The sequence below is a fragment of the Toxotes jaculatrix genome, chromosome 5, assembly GCF_017976425.1.
Source record: "Toxotes jaculatrix isolate fToxJac2 chromosome 5, fToxJac2.pri, whole genome shotgun sequence".
NCBI lineage: Eukaryota > Metazoa > Chordata > Actinopteri > Toxotidae > Toxotes > Toxotes jaculatrix.
In genome coordinates this window covers 28,730,463-28,752,854 of record NC_054398.1, presented here as the reverse complement: position 1 = coordinate 28,752,854, position 22,392 = coordinate 28,730,463, and the positions used below count along the sequence as shown (strand labels likewise).

The 22,392-nt window shown below is 41.4% G+C and overlaps 2 protein-coding genes across 4 annotated transcripts in view; one reads left to right on the top strand and one right to left on the bottom strand.

The window, feature by feature from the left end:
- The window catches only part of znf609a (zinc finger protein 609a), a 44,697-nt gene extending 35,654 nt beyond the window's left edge, over positions 1-9,043 (bottom strand). For all 3 annotated transcript variants that reach the window (XR_005894072.1, XR_005894073.1, XM_041037873.1), the window contains exon 1: positions 8,693-9,043. The gene's annotated coding sequence lies outside the window, so the exon portion shown is untranslated. The remainder of the gene's footprint in view (positions 1-8,692) is intronic.
- Positions 9,044-14,533: 5,490 nt separating this feature from the next.
- Positions 14,534-17,715, top strand: si:ch211-284k5.2 (uncharacterized protein CFAP97D2). Its single transcript, XM_041038934.1, has 5 exons — positions 14,534-14,627; positions 15,472-15,552; positions 15,744-15,862; positions 16,698-16,881; positions 17,378-17,715. The coding sequence occupies exons 1-5, from the start codon at positions 14,535-14,537 to the stop codon at positions 17,474-17,476; spliced, it is 576 nt and encodes a 191-aa protein (XP_040894868.1). The 5' UTR covers position 14,534; the 3' UTR covers positions 17,477-17,715.
- Positions 17,716-22,392: the final 4,677 nt, after the last annotated feature.

Genomic DNA, 22,392 nt, shown 5'->3' with positions numbered 1-22,392 from the left:
CAGTAGGTATTTCCAGTTTTGGTCTTTCCCTGGGATTTGTTGACAACAACATACATCTAAAATCTGATTTATCCTTTAAATATCTTCAGCTCTGTCAGTGGCTGAATAAATGGGGAGTTTTCCCAACTGCTTCACTGCTAAAAAAATTTGCAGGAACTCTGACACTGTGCAGACGATGCCTCAAAGGAAAAGTTTAAAAGCCTGTAGAGCTGTTCAGACAGACAGATTCATCATAGCAACATCCTGTTAAACTCACAGCTCATACCAAATATATATTTGCACTTTTCTCTGTAAAAATCTGATATCAGATGTGTCGACTTGCAGTTGAAGCTGCCTGTCAGAGAGTGTTTCTGATTGACTCAGTTTTCCCTTGAGAGGCAACGATCTGCTAATAGAGGAAAGAGTCCAGCTCACATCTGTCCCTTCGCTCACATCTGTCCTGTTTGAACATTGATCTGTCCTCAATTCTGTAAAGACAAGGTCTGACTGTTGTTATTGCCCTTTTATGTATGCAGGTCAGTGCTTGTCTGATATTGCCCACAAAATAAATTTGAACTCAGCACACTTCATTCAGCACATGGTCTGAATGAACACTGACAGAGAGTGACCTGTTTGTTCAGCTTAATCAGAATATAGCTAAATAATCTACAAAAGATCAAATATTAGATAAGCCCCCTGAATCCTAAAAATATGAGAACTGTTATCAACTTGAGGTAAACTTTGCCGTCAGGACGTTGGAACGCCGGAATTTTAATGAGGAGGCTAAATGGAAACGGCACAGAGTGATCCCTCTTCATTATTCATTAACACTGATGTCTGAAAATGCAACATGACTGCCTGCATCTTGAACTGTAGCAGAAATCAAGGCCTGGTTCAGACTCTGATCAAAGTGCTGATCAGATTGATTTTTCTCTGCTGCTCCTCAGGGAAGCTCCACCAAACTGCAGCTCTGCTTTCCACACCAGCACTACCGATTTCTGCAACTCTGCTGATTCTGCAACAGAGCTCTGATTCTGATTTAGCTCAGTCCAGTTCAGCCTCTGCCAAAGACAGAATTTATTTGAGAGGGGATTTTCAGGGGGTTGTTCTGTTATCATTTAACTATTGTGATTTTCATGTATAAAAATAATATGAATCTATTTTACCTGGTAAAAAAAAAAAAAAGAAGTGAAACATTTGTAGTGAAGTTTTAGCAGTAGGAATCAGAAGTAGTAGTAGTAAATAGTTGCTTATACTGTGAAACTTAACCTTCGGCTAGCCAAAGGCCCAGATATAATCTGTTTATACTATACTGGCTTTCTGCACGCACAGATGTGTTCACACGTGTGCAGTCAGTGCATCCGTTTTAGGCGACATGACAAAACTGACCTCACGCAGACCCTCACTCACCACTGTGGCTATGCAGAAACATGAAGTACAAACTCAGTTTAATTCTATGCACAGCAGCTGCTAAATATCTCAGTGGTCACTCAAACTGATAACAGCCCCATTTCATCAAAGGATGAGTGCAGGATGCTTCCCACCATCAGCACCAGAGTGTTTCAATGAGACCTGGAGGCTGAAGGAAGTGAAAGTTAAACCACTACGACTGAGTCTCTGAATCAAGTCTCTCACTCTGAAATAAAAGGGGACATCCTCTATTTTGTGGACATGGGTTTTCTCAAGAAAAAACAAAAAATAATCACCTGCAAGCTTTGTCACGCAACTGTCTCTGCCAGCAGTGGAAACACCCACATCCTGTTTCAGCATAAAATGAAGAATATGAGATGAGCACACATACTGTTTCTGCCAGAAAACGTGTGAAAGTGCTCTGAATAATGTGTAATCTGACTTCACTGAATGAAACGCTGACATTAACTGTTAAGACTCAGGTGAGGAAACTTTGTCATGATTCTTGTACTTCTCTTTCGGTATACATGTCCACAAAAATACCTCCTATACAACATTTCTTTTAAGTTTTTAAACCAGGCTAAGCAGTTACATGTGATTTACATGCTTTTATTCTGAAATGGCTGCTACTCCAATATTGGAAGCACAGTAACAGCTCTGATGTCTTGAAATATGAATCCACAACAGGCATAAAAACAACAAACTCCACTAGCAACACAATGAGATCTCTAATAAGAAAGGCCTGGAGCCTGCAGCCTGAAAAAGAAACCAAACCATGAAACTCTTCTCTCCCAGTTTTCTGATGTGGAGCCTCGTCCTCTCTGTCTGGATCTACAGAGAGCTGCAGGGTCCAAAACACTTCATCTAAATGGTTGTCTGGGTGCCAAGTGAGTTTCAGCAGAGTCACAGTGGCAGAGATTTCAAAAATTAATAGGTGTTAACACATGTAATGTTTTTTACAGCTTTGTGTCTTAATCCATCAGCTGTTATGAACATATTCAATCCACTACAACTGTTCTGCCATGAAGTCAACTTTAAAAATGCTTATCATGTTTCAGTTGATACCATCATAGAGGTGTTCCTTTAATTCTTATTAATTAAATTGCATTAGACTGTGCGGCTGTGCCTATTATAGTCGCCACTGAGTGGAAATAAATAGAACTGATCAGAAGAGCAGGAAGAGCAAATTTACAAAACACTACAAGAGTCACCTAAAAGATGTATTTAAAGCAAACAGGTGGAAACACTGATCCTCAAAAGGTAACTTTATTTTATGATATAAAAATGTGTGAAAGTGAACAAAATATAAATGCATATGCAGCCAATCTGTTCACCTCTGACAGTAATTTAGAACAGGAACAGAAGGAGGAAGCAGAGTGCTTGTATCAGCAGCCATGTATAGCCTGCATCCATCAGGACTCTCTCTACTTGACATTACATAGGACACTCCATTTTATTGATCACCCAGCAGGCATGTAGCTCTGTCAGCTGCTCGGAGTTCAGCACACTGCAGAGGTTTAATGGCAGACTGTACAGCATCACAACATGGAACATACTGGTGAGAGTACACACTGCTGCATCACCTCTGCAAACAAGACACACTCATATAAACACAAAATTCATGTAAGAAAAAACATCATTATGCTGACACCAGAGGCACAGACATAATCTGAAAGATTTCCAAGTATCTAGCTGCCACTAAAATCTTTAAATCAATGAAGAACAGATAAACTGCTGTTAACACAGATCTGCCTTTATCTCCCTCCATCTCTCACATGGCACTAAGTAAATAGCTCTGTTTCTCAGTCAAACATAAATGATCAAAATGTCTCAGCAGTAGGTGTTTAAACAGACCACATTTCATTCCTCAACAGTAGAAGGACCCCAATGTTTTCAACAGACCTGTTTGACTGCTGGTTAAACAGACGCCTCATCAAAGTGAAGGCCGAAGAACGCAAACAAACGAGCTGAGCCTGACCAAAGCAGGAGCGTGCTCATACACACTTCCAGATACAAAGGTGTGTAAACTCACTACTACTTTGTTTTTGTTATGCTCACTTTCTGAGGCTAGTGTTTGGACATCCTTTCATATGAAACTGAAGGAAGTTCAACGATAAATTCACTCAGCTTTGAAGCTTGAATTGGCAGCCACATAAAACTTTATATAAGTATATAAAAGTCTGTATTTAACAGTCTGGCAAAGGCTCCACTTACTAAATGTCCCTCTAGCAGTCTCTCTCAGCAGTCATATCTCTCGATAAAGGCTTTATCTAACAAGCAATTTCATTCTTGTTTAATCTGCCCTTCATTTGGAATTAATCATTTAGTCATTAATACGTTGAAAAGAGTGTGAAAGCAAAACTAAAAAAATATATGTAGTTAACAATGATTCAAAAACAAAGAAGCAGAAAATCCTTAGACTGGAGAAGCCTCAGAGTCCGATAGGTTTGGTGTTGTTGCCTGATAAATAACTTAAGTAATCCATTATCAAAACAGTCGCCATTATTTTTCTGTTGACTGATTAAACTACTAATTGTTTTAGCTTTACTCATGATCACTGACTTCACTGTGTGCTGTCATGGCCAATGTCAGCTGCAAGGTTTCCAGGACAGGATGGTGACTGATCAATCACCGTCCTGTTCCGAGCTCAGCTGGCCACATCCTGACACATCTTGTCTTGTGATCTAATTAGATGATGGTCTAAACAGAAACCACACACTTAAAATACAGCTGTTTTGTTGTGTGAAATGGTGCCTCTGTGTTTTAGTTCATCTTGTGTGGAGGGTGTTAACAGAAGTTGTCTTTATTTCAGTCAAGGCGGCTTGCCTCTGCTGTTAAACACTGCAAAACAATCAGCTGATAACTTGATAATGAAAACAATCCAGAGCTGCAGTTTTGTATGTTACCAATACAAAACATCTAATTAGACCAATTTCTACTCAAATGTAGCTGAAAATGACCAGTTCCAGTTTGTAAATGACTGAACAGCTGATTTTACTGTACTCAGAAAAGACGTATGAATACAAGGTCTACTGTTTATTGTGGCTTTTCTGTTTTTTCTATACTGCCCACTCTAATCACTCTAATCCCTCCTGACGGGATGTCCCTTTCAGTCTGCTGTGCTGATTCTCTGGAGAAGACGGCGGGGTTGATATTGTTCATAAGCTCAGGTAATGCCACTGAAATTCTCTGAGTCTGTCTGACCGGCCTCCCAGGAGGAGCAGACAGATCAGCTCACGTCAGCTTCCTGTTGGTGTCCTCCTCTGAGGCAGACCGGCTCAGCAATCCTGCCATCAACCTGGTGATCACGAGTACGAAGGTCTACACTGTGCTGCTGATAATCACACACTGCTGTTTTATGTGCCCACAGGTTTTAATGTGCACTTCTCTGATATTAAAATGCTTTTCAGGGGCTTGTTCATTTCTGTGTCTGACGACAATTATGATAAATCTGTAAGATTTATTCTGCCTTCTGTACAAAACAGGAATTGAATCACATCATGCTACGCTATGGCAGAACTGTTCAGACAAGAGATGGAGCATTTTGCACCAAAGGAAAGAGTTACGAGCCTTTATAACACGGATAAAGACACGTGAACATACATGCCATTTCAAATGCTCATGAAATGCCTGAAACCAGAAGAGCTGAGAGTTCAAAAACCTGCAGGAAAAGCAGAAACCACCTCTGCCTCAGTGACGCAACATCAGGTAAACATAGTGCATGAGCAATAGTAGAAGTATAAAAAAGCACTTCTCCAACCTAAAATTAGCCTGTGAATATGAGAATGTTTGGCAACCAGGTGTCACACACTGGATGTCACATCACAGGTAAGTGGTAATTTCAAATTTTAATGGACACTTTACACATTAGTCACATTATCTCTGTAAGGAAACAACATGACACCAAGTTATGCTTTAAATCTCCCACAGGTTTATCACTGTCTCGACACTAGCACGACACTACCTGATACTGAGGGAAAAGTTTGCACCACAGAATTTGTCTCAGGTGAGAGGGATCTGGTGGTGGTGATTTTGAAGGAAGATGCGTGTGCTTCATTTTTCTTGCTGTCAAACACAAGGTAACTTCCTGCTCTTAAAACATGTTGCTGGTGTTGGCAGCAATGCCACACTTCTGATCTCTTAGACATTTTTACACCTGCTACAAAGGTGCTATAAATAAAAACAGCAACACACACACACAAACCCACACAAGCTTAAGGCAGTGTAGAGCTGTGCTTTACGACCAAAATCTCAAATCCGGATTTAGGTTATTTCATTTCCACATAACGATACAGCACATTTTCTGTAAATTCACTGAATAATTGTTTATAACTATAGCACCAAACACAAGAAACCATCGCCATGTCTTTGCAGATATAAGCCATGTCTTTGCAGATGTAAGTTGCAGCTATTGTCTCCCTCCATCCTTGTGATTCTTTGCCATATGGTGTGCGGGGGGGAAAGCCCCTTGCAACGTCTGAGTCCAGGGTTTGTTCTGAGCATTCAACTGTACTTTTGTGGCTAACATCACTACACTCTGTCCAAACTGTTTGGAATGAATCTTGTGAAGAAGAGGTTAGTGGTGTTTGAGTTTATCATGAGGACTGGACAGACTTTTCATATCCAAACCACATCCGTGTGACAGAATTCGCTGCTCTTTTAGGCATAAACTCCACGTTTTATCTTGGCTGGTCAGAGTCCTCTCAGAGTTCACTCTCCTCCATGTCTGTTTGTGTTGCCTTCATGCAATTTCCTGCCTGCATCTGTGCCATGTGGAAGAACGCAAAACGACATCCAAATGATGAAAAATGTTGCCGTAAATAGCGAGAAATGAAATAAACAAGAGCACAATGTGAAATGATAGACGTTTTTCCATCATCAAACAATATATATTGTCATATAGAAAAGCTCTAATGTAGAGTTTTTCTTGTATGCCTCTACAAAGCATACGTAATTTCAAAGGTAATTTCATGCAAGACAGCTAATCCAAGATATAAATAAAAAATCTTGGTACAGGCATGCTGCATGAGATTTACTCCTTAGATATTGAAATTTGGTCTTAAATGACAAGGACCTTTTCAATACACGATGTATGTAATCAATTTGGTTGGTGCCATGAAAGTATCAATGTTCTGTACCCAGCCCTAGCAGTCACAACACAAAGAACACACGATTAGCTCAAATAGACTCTCAATAGAAAACCCATTGAGACCACTTACAGAAAATGTCCTCTTTTGTTTACATTTTTTCAGTACTTAGTGAAGGAAGAACAGTTTCAAAATATCCAGTTTCCTTTCATCCTCTACAACCAGAACTGATGTTATTCTCCAAGTTGTGGTCACCGCTATTTCCTCTCAGTTGCATTGCTTTTTCGTGCATTCCCATAATTGTCTGTGACAGAGTATATATCAGTGAAAAAAAAGACTAGTGGCACTGTGTTTGAGATTTCCACATCCAAATCCAAGTTCATCACTGTGTTCAGCCACTTTCACTCTCAAGGCCACAAATTCACTGGGGCACAATACTCAGTGAAGACAGCCACAGATCCTTTAGTAAATGTCATTCTGGCTAAGCAGACTGAATTATACTGTTCAACAGAACAAGTTACATGACTGTCAAAACACTTACTACATACACCTCCCACAAGATTAATCAAGGTCCTGTATGCGTCAATGGATTAACCAGAAAGACAAACATGTATTGTCTATAGTGTCCTTTAGAGTTCATTCAGATATAATCCCTTACACTGCTTCTCAGTTAAATAAATGACCTGTTAATGGAATTAAAACATGAGGCAGCACTAGAGGTGGATAAAATGAAGCAAACAGCAGGTTAAATGACTATTACACACTTTGGAAGAGTAACTTTTAAGCGTTTAAACAAAACTACCACTACTGGAGAGTTTTTCTCCGTACAGTAGTTAAATCTAGTACCTGGTGTTGAGGGCCTTTAAAGACTTGCTAATGTTATACAATCACGTTAAAGGGGTGTTAGATCATATAACTAGTAGTTTTGTCTACTAACAGCAAAAAACCCTAACCTTTGTATGAACTTAGCTTTAAGTTAGAAATAATGTTGACTGTTAACCCAACTCAGGTGATATTTCTATCATGTAGTTAGCCTGTTAGCCGCGTCACTGATTTTTGGACGGTTGTGTGTTTAGGTGGGGGGCAGTAAACAAAAGCTGTGCTAAAAATGCTAATAATGGGGGACAGGGGTTACGCTGGCTAATTGCACGTGTAAAGAAACAGAAAATTTGTGTAGATACACCAGTCCCACTGAGCTAACTAACCTAGCAACCGTTAGCTGAATTAATCGTTGAGCTAGCTAGCGGTCGGCCCTTGATCTCACTGCCCTTTAGCGCAAAAACATGCACGCTAATCACGCCTTACACAGGCTTTAGCTGAATAGTATTCAAACACACACATCAACGTTAACTTAAGAGGCAAAATTCGAATAACATGCAGGGATTGAGCACAAGTTATGCAGCTAGTCCGAGGCCCGCCGTGGCCCGCTACAAGGCTAACGAGATCCATTATCGGACGCGATGCTGCTTCGCTCTGGCCGTGAGAAATATAGTGTTCTCCGTGTAACTCTAAAATAAATAAACCATTTTACAAGAACTACACTCGTATTAAAGGCTGAGGTTAAATAGCTCAAATCAGAGATAAACCACACAATACACAGCGCACAAATCTTTATGTAACTGTTGACCTAACGTCCTATTCGTCGTGTGATGGACAATTACCGATGCGGCGCTTTCAACCGCTCTGTCAAACCGATAGATCCTTTATCGGACAAGTGCTCCGATTCCTCTCAACACTTTATGTTGTCCTGTAACTTATTCAACACTGATCATCATAACTACAGTCATATTAGAGAACGAGAGAATGAAGACTAAGTAAAACTACTGATCAGGAGTTATTTAAACGCTACAGTAGACTGAAGACGCTAAACATCCCAGCGCGGATGTAAACGGACGGTAAAACGGATAACAAACGGGTATTCTGACGGAGCTATAAAGAAGTGTGACTAACCGTTACACAAACCATTTGTTCATATGTTCAAACTGGGTGACAGTGTGGAGGCACTGCTTCAGATTTTGCAGGTAAGAGGAAACGAGCGGGTCAGGCGGGGACGCGTCCGATGATGGACGCATGCCCCTTAGCTCCCCGGTCTCTCCAGACAAAGACAGTAGCTAGCCTGCTGAGCTAACCCCCAGGATAGCTAGCAGGCTATCCCGCGTTTCAAAAAAGTGGATCCAAAACCCACCAAGAAGGGCGACTTCAACATGTTCACTTACCCCGTTTGGAATCCCTATCCGATGAGTGTTCATGTACACTCCATAGGTTCCGATAATCCCAGTAAAAGCAGTTAAGACAAGCTCCCAAACTGGTGGATTTGAGCAGGCAAACCAGTCAACGTGCTCCCAGTTCACTGGACCGCAGCCATCACACGGTCACATCCCAGAGAAAACTGGAAAACAGCGGGAAACGTCGACATTTTGGAGTCAGTTCTCGGACCTGGATGGAAATAAAAGTAATCCCAGGTATTCCATGACTGGATGTGATATTTCCAGAGGTTCCAGCTAAGCGTTATCCCTGTTACCAGACACACAGACATCAACAGACAGACAAACAGCACTGTGGGCCTAAATGGCTGTAAGATACAATGCACCGAAACCCCGGAACACTGGATTTCCGGATTCACTGGACCTGGACTGGGCTCGCTGGATTCTTGTCACGCGCTGGACCTGGATTCAGTGGACGGAAGTAACTCACATGGACTTTGAAGTGGATTCAAACTACAGTGGACAAACCACACACTGCAAATAAAATCAGTGGAAGTGGAAATGTACTCTTTCACATTTCGTCTCCATTTCATCGCAGTCTGTGACCTGTTTATGATTTTCAGCTATTTTCCTGCTGCAAAAGTTTTTTTTTCCTTTAAGCACCGTCATACCGTGGTGCCGTCATAGTATTTTGATAGGTTTGCTAACCAAAAATTGTGACCCCGTCAAAGAGTTGGTCATAAGTCATAAGTTTTGACAACGGTTAAAAGACTTTAGTTTTCCAAAGAGTTCTTCAGTTTTCCTGAGGCTCAAGTGTTTTTGTGTCCAAACACCACAAGCTCATACACTTTGATAGAAGCTGCAGTTGTAGTTGTTAGATGCTAACCAAGCTGCCTTAAAGACACCACTGTTTGTTTGTTTTTTTTGGGTTTTTTTTTACATTATTTGAATGATAATTGAAGGTTTTATTTAGTTTAGTTCCTTCACAGTGAAAAGCGCCGCCCTGTTAGCTTAGTTGGTAGAGCATGACACTCAATCTCTCGGGGTCGTGGGTTTGAGCCCCACTCCGGACGGTACCACCTCCCATAGGCTCACCACCTGTGGGAGGTGTAGTAGGACTTCGGTGCATTGTGGACTGTGCGGAAGTTGCCCCCAAGATAAGCGGCAGATGGTGACATGACATGGTGAAGAGCTCCTGGTCCTCAGCAGTGAAGTCTGTTTCTGATATGGAGATAAGGTTGTTTGGCTGTGAATGTTATTTGGTTGAAATGTTATTGACTGTGATTATTTGTGTTATTTGTTTTACAGTGTTAATATCTATGTTATCTATTTTATTTTGAAGAAATAATCAGTTTCTTTTCTTGAAACGGCATATTGATTGTTGTCATTTTATCAAATTGACCTTCTGATCATATCTGCTCGACACTTGATTATTCTATTATTATTTTATTTATTTTATTATTAGTTTGTAGTCTTTGTTTTTGCGTTCTATGAACTGCTGGTGTCTCCTGTAAGAGATGTAAGTTTATTTAGCTGGTTTTGTTTTAATTGTTTAAATTATTTATTATTGTATGCACATTGCAGAGAGAGAGAAAACATTTCGATTCCCCTGTATGTCTGACATATGGTGAAACTGACAATAAAAAGCCTTTGAATCCTTTGAATACAATCTGCATTCTCTGCTTTGCTTCTGTTGTGGTCACTCATTTAACTGGACTCGTTGAATTTACAGTCAGATGGTTTGTCCAAATGATGGAAGATGAAAGAACATCATGTCCTGTTTCCATTTGTCTTTCCCACTCAAACACATCTCTGTCTCTGCAAGCACACACACACACACACACACACAGACACACACACACACACACACACACTGTGAGGACTCTCATAACTCAGACTGGTCCTCACAAAGATAGATGTACACACAGACTTGTGCTCAAAGTAGGGATTCCAAGATGGTTACCCCAGCAACAAGGATATGGTAATTTTGACATGACATTACTATGTCTGTCTACACGCACACTACTATTACTGGTTATATATGAGTATCTGTGTGTGTGTGCTTTCCAACTGATTACACTTTTAATCAACAGCCTGTGTAGAGAGCCAGAGCAACATTTACATTTTTATTTGAATCTTCTCTCGTTTTGTTTTTGCAGAGGCGTCTTTCTCCTCATTAAGGACAGACTGTCTGTGCAGAGCAGTTACAGAGCCCAGAGGAGTAATGGCTGAGTGATGAAGAAATAATAAAGGTGTAATGAGGGAGCAATGGAGGAGTAATGCTGCAAGCACATCAAACAGACTCTGTTGTTCAAACATCTTTGGTCATAACACTGAAATGTTCAATTCAAGCCGAATGGATACATGTGGGTAAATGTGTAAACCACCTTCATACAGTTGTTAATCAGCAGTCAGCAGTTTTAGAGCTCCACTGGTCAATTACATTACAATGCATTACATTACATTCATTTGTAGGATGGCTTTGTCCAAACTGACTTACAATAAGTGCATTGAAACCACATAGGAGCGAGAGTTAGATATTACCCAAACGTATGTGGTCCTTTTAAACCAGGGAAAAGATTTATAGAAGAAGGTATGTACACAGTGATTTATATGGCTGTTCTCTTTTTACTCTTTAAATTCCCAATAAGAAAAAGGTTTAAACCAACTTTTGACACTGTAAATTAAAGAGGATTCATATGACACAATGATGATGCAAAGAAAGAAAGAAAGAAATGATCTGGTTCCCCCCAAATTTTTCTTTTTCCCTGAGGGGTGTTGTATGGAGTGTGTGTCCGTGTGTGGGAAGAGGTGATTGACAAGTTAATCACTTGCCACCTGAAATTAGAGAGTGAATCAATCAGGATCAGGTTTGCATGGTAATTTAGAACAGCAGTTTATCAGAGTTACGTCAGCACGATGAATGAGAAATGGACAGATGTGCCGGAGGAGCTGATCAGATCAGATCAGTGAAACACGTAAACACTCAGGATCAGATGACTGATATGATTCTGTTATCAGAAACTCTTTCACTGGAAACATAAGACTCCATTGATAAAAAGATGTCTTAGACAAAAACTAAAAAATAAACTGTCTTAATTTTCTACTTCAATTGTTAAGGCAACACAGATCTCTCTCTCTCTCTCTCTCTGTCCTCCACTCCCTCAGACTGTCTCTCGTCTCTCCTGTCTCTCACTTCTGTAGAGCATAATAAGCAGACTTCAAAATAAATGGATTCCCCACGGCGTTTCATCACAGCTAGAGCAGAGAACACACACCCACTCAGTGGCAAAACATGCTCAATTAATCCTGTACACACACACACACACACACACAAAATCAAAGGACATGGTGTCCTGAATGCAGTGTTGAACAGCATATTGAACAATTCTTAGAGAACTGCCCCTGGCGTCTGGTTTCATCAGCATTCCGAGGAGGAGCTGCAGAGTTTATTAAAAGGTTCAGAGATGGACAAACCCTGCAGCCTGCAGAGACTTGGAAAAAAAAGCCCCTGTGAAACTGCTTGTGAGTGACACACTGATATCAAATCACCTCACCTGTCATCGTTCAGGCACTGAAACTGTTGTTGTCAGCTCAGGCTGAAAATGAGAAAACGAGAAGATAACAGAGAAACACTTAAGGATGAGAAGACTGAAGAATATGTGTTCACTCTCCCTGAGAGAAGCTACAGACCAGTTAGCATCGTTTTCAGTGAAAAAGCTGCTCATTGTGAAGGAGGTAAGATGCTACTGTAAAACCAAACATGCAGTGTGTCCACTGGCCCATCACAACAAAGGTGTCACTTCTCCCATTAATACACAGATGTGTTTTGTGTACACTGGTGTGGACTTTTTAAAACTCATGTATCACTCATTTAATCTGACCTTGGACCTCAGTGGACCTACATGGTCTGTATTTAAGTAGTAATTCTCAGTCACTGAAACACACAGACTGCATTCTTCCTTTTAAAACACCAGTTGGCACCTTGAAACACCTTTAACCCCCAAATCCTGGCCTTCTTACTAGAATAATTATGTTGTGTTGCATTTGAGATTAGACTGAGGAAGCTTCACTGGACAGCTAACAGTGAAATACATGCCGGAGGTTTTGGTTTCATACCAGCTACACCTGCCAAGAAACACAATGCTGTTCAGAGTGAGAGGCCTGGCTCACCGCACACTTTTCTGCTTCAGTTTAACTTGAGCTGACGGCCTCATAAAAGGAGAGAGTCGTTTGTCTGTGAGCTTGTCTGTCGTCATTATTTCTGTCTCTGGGCTGCAGTCTCCATGGGGAGACGGTGTGGAGGAATCCCTTCGCACACATTCTCTCCTCAGACATTCGAAGTTCAGCTCTGGTCACATTTAATCTCTTACACAGTTCATTTATTATGGAGGAGAGGACACGACATGGCTGTTACTGAAACAGGTTTATTCCTGTGGGTCCAGGAGAGGCCTGCTGTGACCTGCTGGGACAGAAATACAAGAGGAAATGTTTCACAGAGCTTCCTCCTGCTGCTGCCAGTTTTCAGTTTACCTCATATTTAGGTTAAAAAAAACTCCACACAGAAGCTGAGAGCTGAGAAAAGGCCCAGGTTCCCTCTGTGAGATGCTTTTTGCTCATCATTTGATTACTTGTAATTTTGGTTTTCTCTGTTTATTTTATTATTATTTATTATTAAAATACCATTAATAATATGGCACTCAGCAGAGCGCACACCAAGGCCAAACAGTCCAACACGTTTGTCTGTCTGTCTGTCTGTCTAAAAGACAGAAAAATAAGAAGAAAGTAGTCTGATGACAGAAGTCATTTATTATTTATTATTATTTATTTGTCATAAAACAAAGAAAGTACAACTAATACATTCATATATATATATATATATATATATATATATATAGAGAGAGAGAGAGAGAGAGAGAGAGAGAGAGAGGAGAATATCTGTAGGACTGAATATATATGACCATGCCTCATATAAAGATATGAATACATAAAAAGGGATATAATAAACCACACTGTTTTTATTTTGTTAAATGGTCATAAACAACTGGTTTGAACTTGTGTATTTTAATGTTTGTTATAAATAAATTTTACCATCACTATCATGGAAGCTCGATTTGCTCACGCTGTGTCAGCCTGAGGCACAACATGATAAAGGTCTTACAGTGTCCTGATGCCCTGAGCTGAAAAGGATCCCTGTGTCAAAATGTAGTCTGTCATTTCAGCTTTGTGACTATGCTGCAGATTCCAGGTTTAATGTCTTTAGTCAAACTGTCACAGTTATCTTGGCTTATTTTGGTCCTGGATCCTTTTTCCTCTACTGGATGTGTTACTTTACTGTCTGTGTAGCAGGCATCGTGTGTTAACACGTCAAACCCATGAAATAAGCTGACACTGATACAGAGAGAATTAATGGACAGTATCAGAGGTTGTTGGTTTGAATCCTGTGCTCATCACATCAGTGCAGTGAAAACACTGCAGGCTGTGTTTTGACAGGATGAATGAAAGATGATGATGATATGTTACAGGTGACAAGATGCAAAAACTTAAAGGTTCACTGTGAATTGATCATATAAGAATCCTCAGCTCAAATATATATGTTTTGATTGATGCTGAATGTTTAGTACTGTGATCCACTGTCACAGTTCCAGGTGTGTATGAGTGTGTGTTCATGCCTCCCCAGCATGGTTAAAATGATCAGCTCAGTAATAATTAATAGGAACCTTATCTGTCTGCAATGAGATAAAGAGGGGTATGTCTCCATGGTGACAACCCCCCAGGCCTGCAAACACACAACACAGCACAAACCTCCTGTGAGGTTAGACTGAGAGTGTGTGGTTGTTATCAGAGGTTCAGCATGCACAGGTCCTACCAGCCGTTAAAGCCCGTCACCAACCGCTACCTGCAGCAGCGTTGGGACCAGAACAACTACGAAAACCACCGCAGGAAGGTAGGAGGGTGGAGACGGGGGGCGGGGGGGACTGGAGGACTGCTGGTCCAACAGGTGAAGGCTTTGTGGGCTGGTGAGAGTCTGGGCCTGAGACTGATGATGGGGTGGAGGTTTGGACATGGTGGAGCTGTTATGATGTTGGAAACGAAGGAGTGTTAAATACTAGTTGTTAGTTACAAACAGTAAATAACTTTAGCTCCTTTGCAGATTCAAATTAATTTAAAAAAATCAACAAATACATGATGATGATGATGGATTATTATTCGCTACAACGAAGCTTTAGTTGACCTGTTCTCCTGCTCTACACAAAGTCATCTGGATGAGCTCCACCTTTGACAGCTTCAGCAATAAACTGATGTACAAATCAATACATCAAAACTCATACTTTCATTACACCATATGCATTTTTTCTGAAATGGGCCATTCTACATTATTTAATTCTTATTTATTTTGATGCTTCTACTTCTGCACTTTTGAAGGCAGGATTTTTAGGGAAGACTTTTTGGAGTATTTTAGCTACTTTATTTATTATACCGTTTCCCTCTTATCTGAGAATAAAGGAGTTAAATTAACCATAAAAGTTGGTCCCTTTTTGCTTTAATATTTCTGTGGCAGAAGTTGTTGCTCACATATGTGGACTTCACGAACTACATGAACAGTGCAGTACTCAGAACTACACAACTAATGCAAAACACAGCTCTGCTGCTTTAGTCTGAGTAGGCCGGGCCCCTGGGCTGGTTATGCTGTTGGGGAACTGATGTGAAAAACTTGAGAGAACATTTTATATGAAGATTTGGCAGGTTTCATTAGCAGGAGACTCATGCACCTGTGTTTACCTGTCCAGGTGATCTCTGCCCTGCCTGCAGTGGACACCAAGGGCATGAAGACACCAACTCATGTCCAGCTCAAACTGAAAAAACTACAGGTCAGTGGATGCGCGCACACACACACACATGCACGAGCTGACATTTGTAAATCTCAGTCAGCAAGAGTCAAAGCACCTGGTCAGTTTTCAGTAAATCAGAGGCGTGTGTGAGCTGTGAGGACGGAGCAGCTTGGAAACATCTTTGGTCTTTCTCAGTGTTTTAGCTTTAACTCTCGGTTTCTGTGGTGCAGCTGCAGGATGAGCGGCTGTCCATCATTGACAGAGACAACCGCCTCCTTGCCTCCAAACTGGCCGACATCGTTTGCTCTAAAGGCCTGGTGGACCACCGGAACCAGTACCACCTGAGGAGGTGAGGTCTGGTTCTGTGTTAATGTAGAAGAAGGAAGAAATTCACAGATTATCTGTGGATGGGTTGTGTTGTGCCATGTTGTGTCATGTTGTGTCGTGCTGTGCCATGCTGTGTCGTGTTGTGTCATGTTGTATCATGCTCTGCTGTGACGATGCTGGTGTGTTTTGCTGGACCTTTGAATATTTGATGTAACCACTGCTGCTCTGTTATGGTGTTGAATTGTTGATCTGGATGAGGAAATGTGATGGTGGTGACAGCCTCTGGTTTTTATCTGCCCTCACTGATCCTGACAGGAGCTGTACAGCTGGTCTGAGATCAGCTGAGGTTTGTCTTTGCTACTGTGTTTCAGGGTAACTGGTCTTTACTTCAACTCTGAAACACTGAGGAGCAAAACAGCAAACATCTATAAAACAACTCCTGATCCGTAAAAAAAAACAACTGCATTTTATGTGCAGGGAATATAAAAATGCCTTCTTTAGTTGTGCTATGTTTTCTTTTCCATGAATTGTCTCTTTTCAGACATATTGTCTGTCTGTCTGTCTGCATGTTTGTTTGTTTGTTCCAGGTGCAAACTGATTATTCTCATTCATATCTGTGAACACACCTGGCCAATCACAGGTCCGATGTTTGATCCTGTTTGTTTGATCATGAGAAAATGAATCTGAGATGTGTTATAAAATGACTCTGTCCACAGCGGAGCCAGAAACCTGAGCATGTTTTTGCTCTTTGCTTCGTTGTGAATGAAGCTGTCACTTGTGTGAATTTACTGGTGGGTTCTGGGGTCAAACATTAATCTCTCTCCTCTCATTTCTTTTCCTCTTCTTTTCTTCCTCAGTCTGAACGCTAACAAGAGGAGGGAGGAGCTTCTGCAGGTCAGCCATCAGAATCAGGCCATCTACCAGCGGATCACATCCCGCCAGTCAGAGTACCGCCGCCAGCTGTGGCTGAATGACTGGGAGAAGGCAGAGCGCAGGCGGGATGACATCTCCCAATACCCCCGGGGGCTGGCAGACAAACGGGTGAGTCGAGACAGGGACAGAGGGAAGTGTGTGACAAATGATGAGATTTATACAGAACTCTGAACATATAAGGTTCTGACAAAACACACTGGACTCAAAAAATCTGCCACTGACTTTTCTGCACTTTCTTTTTGTAAAGATCCTTTTGGGTCAAACTTTTTCTGAATCCAGGAAACCAAACATAGAATCCATTAAAGAGCATTTTCACATTAAGAACTGAGTCACCTCCTGTTCAGTCTCCTTCCATCACATCAAAGTCCTTCAGAGAGCAGGGAGAAGCACTAATCAGGCATGAGATGTAACTGAGATAAAAGATGGATGGTAGAGTGAGTGAAGGCTGAAATGGCTCCTACAGATTCAGAAAAGGCCTGTGAGTGATGAGAGGAGTGAACTGATCCACAGCCACAGTCCTCCTCTTCCTGCCTGACTGCTGCGTGTGAGCTCTGAACACTGAAGGAGAGGACGCGTGATCAGTGCTGTGTGTTTGTGTCTGCAGAGGTCGCACAGGAAAGTGAAGTTTGCAGCTGTGGAGGACAGCGTGAGGTCGACGAGCTGCAGCAAGAGCGACACTGACAAGACCGACGGAGAACCCTGAACACACACACGCACACACACACACACACGCACGCACGCACACACACACACACACACACACACACACCTGTGTGCACTTCAGAGGACGCTCACTCTGGATTTAGGTTTGGTTTTATGACTGCTGACGTCCCACATGTGTTTGCCTTTTCAGGCCCTTTTCATAAGCACCAAAATTGATGTCTTCTTCTTCTCATCTGTCTTCTTCTTCTCCTCCTCCTTGTTCTTCTTCAGATGTCCTAAAATGGCCACCATAAAGGGAATAAAGCTTCTGTTTTTTTTTAACTCAGGTAACAACACCAACGTTTCTCTGACTCACAGGACAAACGTTTCTCCCTGACTTGTAAGAAAAATATAAAAGTGTCTTTTATTCATTCGTGCAGCTCTTTTGTTTCCTGCTGTTCAATGAATCACAGCTTCGTACCACGACCGCTGTTTTGGACAAAATAAAAAAGTGTTTCTTTGTTTGTGTATTTCATATTGTTGTGGTGTTGTTGGTTTGTGTTTATTTGAATTCAATAAAATCTCAAAGCTCATGAGCTCTGTCATCTCTCATGTTACTGAACAGAGGTTTTATTACATCTCATCTGATCTGACTCACATCATCCTGAGAAAAAGCATCAGATGCCTGTGTGACTGTCTCATTCAATAGTGTGTATGTATCCCAGTTTACATTACATATGAAGAAAACACGAGTGTGTACAGTGTGTGTCAGCAGCTCTACTCTGCTGTTGTCTCCACTGGGTGGCAGTAAAGCCATGTCTCCGGTGGCTGAAGCTGAGTTTGGGCCTTAAGAAACCATGACCATCATTTTCTCCCTATTTTTTTATTTCATCAATTAAAAAAATCATGTGCAGAGTAATTGTTCATGAGATTGATTGTTGATTCCAGCTCCAGAGGAGATCTTATAACTTTTTAAGTCTTGCTGTCCAGGTGATTTTTCTGTCCACTTCAGGCTCTTTTCCATCTAACCTGCTTCACACTCAGACTGGGAGCAGACCAGTACGACCACAGTTTGATACAGGAGCAGCTGAAGGCTCACTGTCAGATGTTGATTGAGGACCATGGATGGACTATGGTCAGGATTCTCATGGCAGTGAACAGGATACACGGTCACATGTTTGTATCTTAAACTGTTCAATCATCCTGAAGCTTCAGTGGTTTTTAAAAGATGAAGTGAAATGAGAAGCCGCTGATCTGAGCGTCATATTAATGTTGTTACTGCAGGCACATTGTGTCAGGTACCTCATGATATCTCCACAACCAGCTCACAGTGCTGTTTCACTCTGATGCCACTTTAACAGGACAAAGAGCTCGAACAGAAACAGGAAGTTTAATCAATTGTGTCTCATCTCGAAATCCAGTCACATTTTATAAACCAGAAAATACTAACATGATAAAATGGTCAGCAGTTAGCATTGCAGTGTAAATGAACAGTGTTTGCATTTAATAAATGTGCAGTGGAAAAGCCCTTTAACTCTGTCTGTCCTGATGCCAAGCTCAACTGGAAGTCTCCTCAGGCCAGTCCAGCAGACCATCTGGGACCAGTTAACCAGCATCTCTAACTACGAACCAAGCCGGCTTCACCCAGCACCAAACCACACACCCACTGTCTTCACAACACTTATCCACTGACTTTCATTCTCCTCAAAACTGAAACTCAACGCTGCTCTTGCACCATATATTTGTGCATCTGCTGTATTTTTTTCTGACCAACATGACCAAGCAGAGCCGACAGCCACGTCTCTGGTTTCCTGTAGAGCCGTCTCCTTCCCTGTTTTATAACATTTCAGTTTATTAAGATCAGAGGGAGCAGACCTGCTGCAGCAGCTTTATTACTGCAGGACTTTACACAAGGGAGCGACAACAACAAATCTTTATTCCAAACAAAGTCTGTGGGATTGAGGGGAAACTTTAACTGCCTTTACAATGAGGAAGGATCACTTTGCTCTGTGATACACAACAACTGAAACAGACTGAGCTGATCTCTGTTTTACAGCAATAACAAATTGTGTTCACTCAAATTTCCTTTCAGTGTAAACTGCTGCAAATGGCTCAGTCTTTCAGAAACTGTTGTAAGTTCAGAATCAATCAGAAAAACTTTACTGATCCCACAGAGAAATGTTTTTGTCACCGCTGCTCAACAACTGCCCCTGCAGACCACAGTGTAGTACTCTGACCACCACAGACTCATAAAGCATCTGCAGCATGGTGCCACAGAGGTTGAAGGGCCGGAGCTGCCCTTCCTGCAGAACCACATCGTTCAGGATTCAGGCCACTCCTGAACCCCTTCTGTCCTAAGACACAGGGACAAGGAGAAACTCTCTCTGGATTGTTCTGGAGATTCCTCTTTGCTGTTGTGGACCCTCTCCACCCTCTTCATCTCTGCAGCATGGTGCACGTCTTCACTGAGCATCTGGTCCAGCTGAGTCTCAGGAAGCTGCTCCACCTCTTTCTCTCTGTCTGCATCTTTGTCACTGAGCTCCACTGAGTGATGATCCAGATCACTGGATCTGGATAATCTATTCTTCATATTCCGCTTCAGAGGAACTAAGTCATGTTTCCTGAGGTCTGAAACAATCCACATTACACAGACACATCAAACAGACCAGGCAGGACTCTGCTCTGAGCTGCTGCTGCTGCTGAGCTTCCTGTCGGAGCAGAGCAGCCACAGATCAAAGTACAGTCAGGTCAGGTGAAGACACAGGGAGGAGCAAACTGTTAGACAGGGTGTGAAATGATGGGGAGGTTAATGAACAGCAGACTGATGACAGCAGGGATCAGTGATACACTACATAATAACTATCAGAATCACTATTAATCAGAAATCAGAAAAACTTTATTAATCCTGTAATCACATTCATTAGTTACGATCAAACTCCCAATGGAAAAAGAAGATAAAAAATGTTTATAAAATAAATTAAATTAAATTAAATTAAAATTAAAATTAAATAGATGAAAAAAATAGATAAATACCCCTCTTAGAATATACATATACACCAATATCAGAAAAAAGAGAAAAATAAAAACATATCTTTATGTTTACATATGTACATGAGGTTTAAAACGAAGTATACACAGTATACATGAAGTCTGTGATTTTCTTTTTTTAGAGTTTGGAATTATATAGGCAGGAATGATTTCCTGTCGAAGAATGAATCTGTATTATTGTTGTTGTTGTTACTAATATCTTAGTGTTTCTTTGCTAACAGAAAACCAGGGTCAGCTGGTGGTTGGGTTGTAAAGTTCTGTGAGACATTTAAAGACTTGACCGTTGTCATTTTCTGTGTTTGTGTCTCTGTGATGATCGTGTGTGTTCAAATAGTCATTTTTTCCAACACTTAGAACTTGTTGAGAGTCAGGAAATGAAGCGGCTCTGCTCAGATGCTCAGTGATTTTCATTGCAGCAGTATCCTCAGTCTGCAGTCTGGTTATTTGTTCTGTGGTTAAAATGATCTCAGAGCAGTTTTTATTCTCTTGGCTGTGATGTTTTCGTGTGTGTTTCTGTGTTTTTGTCGCCCTGTTGTCATGGACCGACACGTCGCTGAGTCTCTGACGTTCTTTGTGTTTTGGTCTGATGTGACTTCACTCACGTGGAATAAAAACACTGCAGGAATATTTCCTGCACTTTAATGATAAGAAGTGTTAAATGTAGATTTGTTTTTGAAAATGTCTTTTACTTCTGGTAGTTAAATCTTTAAAACGTCTTTTCTTTTCTCAGTATAAGATACATTCAAGAGCAACTTGCTCATAACTGGCTCCTCACTGAGAAATGACTGAGATTTGAATTGAAACAGCAGAAGTGTGAGGCCTCAGGCTCAGTCACGTTAAACAGAGCAACGTTTAAAGCAACGTGTGTGTTTGCTGCGCAGTATTTTCTGGACAGATATGAAGCAGTAAACACTCTCCTTCAATCTTCAGTATGTCCTTCAGTCTTCATTCTATCCTTCAGTCTTCATTCTATCCTTCAGCCTGTCCTTCAGTCTTCATTCTGTCCCTCAATCTGCCCCTCAGTCTTCAGTCTGTCCCTCAGTTTGTGTGGGACAGTGGCTGGGTGTTGTGTTCACTGACCCTCAGACTGATTTAAAGGCTGTTTACCGTCTGTTTCACTTTAACTCGGCTGCTTTGACTCTGAGTTTCCACTTGTTATTTCCAGCAGAGTGACAGCAGCATGCTGCCGTCCAGCAGCTCTGCAGTGTCTGTTAATTTATTGACAGGGAATATGTGTGTGTGCAATCAGAAATGCGTTGACATAGTAGCAGTGTGGGGACTCGAGAGACTGGTCCCCACAAGTTTAACCATTTCCTGAAAGTTGGACACATTGTGAAAAAGACTGGAAACAGTAGGACAGAGCTAGCATGGCTCTGTCCACAGTCCAAATGTTCACCGACCAGCAGCTCCACTGACTAACATGTTATGTTTAGTTTGTGAAGTGTGTGTGTGAAAAAGTGTGAAAAGCGTGTGACAGCTCATGGGTACTGAGTTGTTGCCAGAAAACCAGCAGAGGCTCCGGCCAATCAGCAGCTGCGGCAGGTACCAAACTAACGATGTCACCTGCATCTTCAGTCAGTTCACGTTTGGATTATTGGTCAAGTTTAGATAAATTTAATTTAGGACTACAGCATAATGTTATATATAATGTAACTGAAGTTGTAGTGTTAACTGAAGTGTAGTGAATTCACTCCTGCTCTGACTCCCACAGCTAACTGACGTCTTCTCCACCTCGGTCACCAGACTGGACGGAGTGGAAACGCTTTAAACGTATTTACAGCTGCTCTGTGTTTTAAAGTGTTTACTGACTGGATACCTGTTACTCTGGAATCCCAGCAGCCCTCAGTAACCGTCTCCTCAGGACTATTGGACATATTTTCACATCTGGTGTTCAGAGTGATCACAGACACAAATGGAGGCATTTCCTGT

What these genes read in the sequence shown, in the direction of transcription:
- si:ch211-284k5.2 (XM_041038934.1), top strand. Translation starts at nt 14,535, where the DNA reads ATGCACAGGTCCTACCAGCCGTTAAAGCCCGTCACCAACCGCTACCTG. An exon ending in AACCAGTACCACCTGAGGAG is followed by an intron (nt 15,863 to 16,697) that starts GTGAGGTCTGGT and finishes TTTCTTCCTCAG; the next exon opens with TCTGAACGCTAACAAGAGGA. An exon ending in GGGGGCTGGCAGACAAACGG is followed by an intron (nt 16,882 to 17,377) that starts GTGAGTCGAGAC and finishes TTGTGTCTGCAG; the next exon opens with AGGTCGCACAGGAAAGTGAA.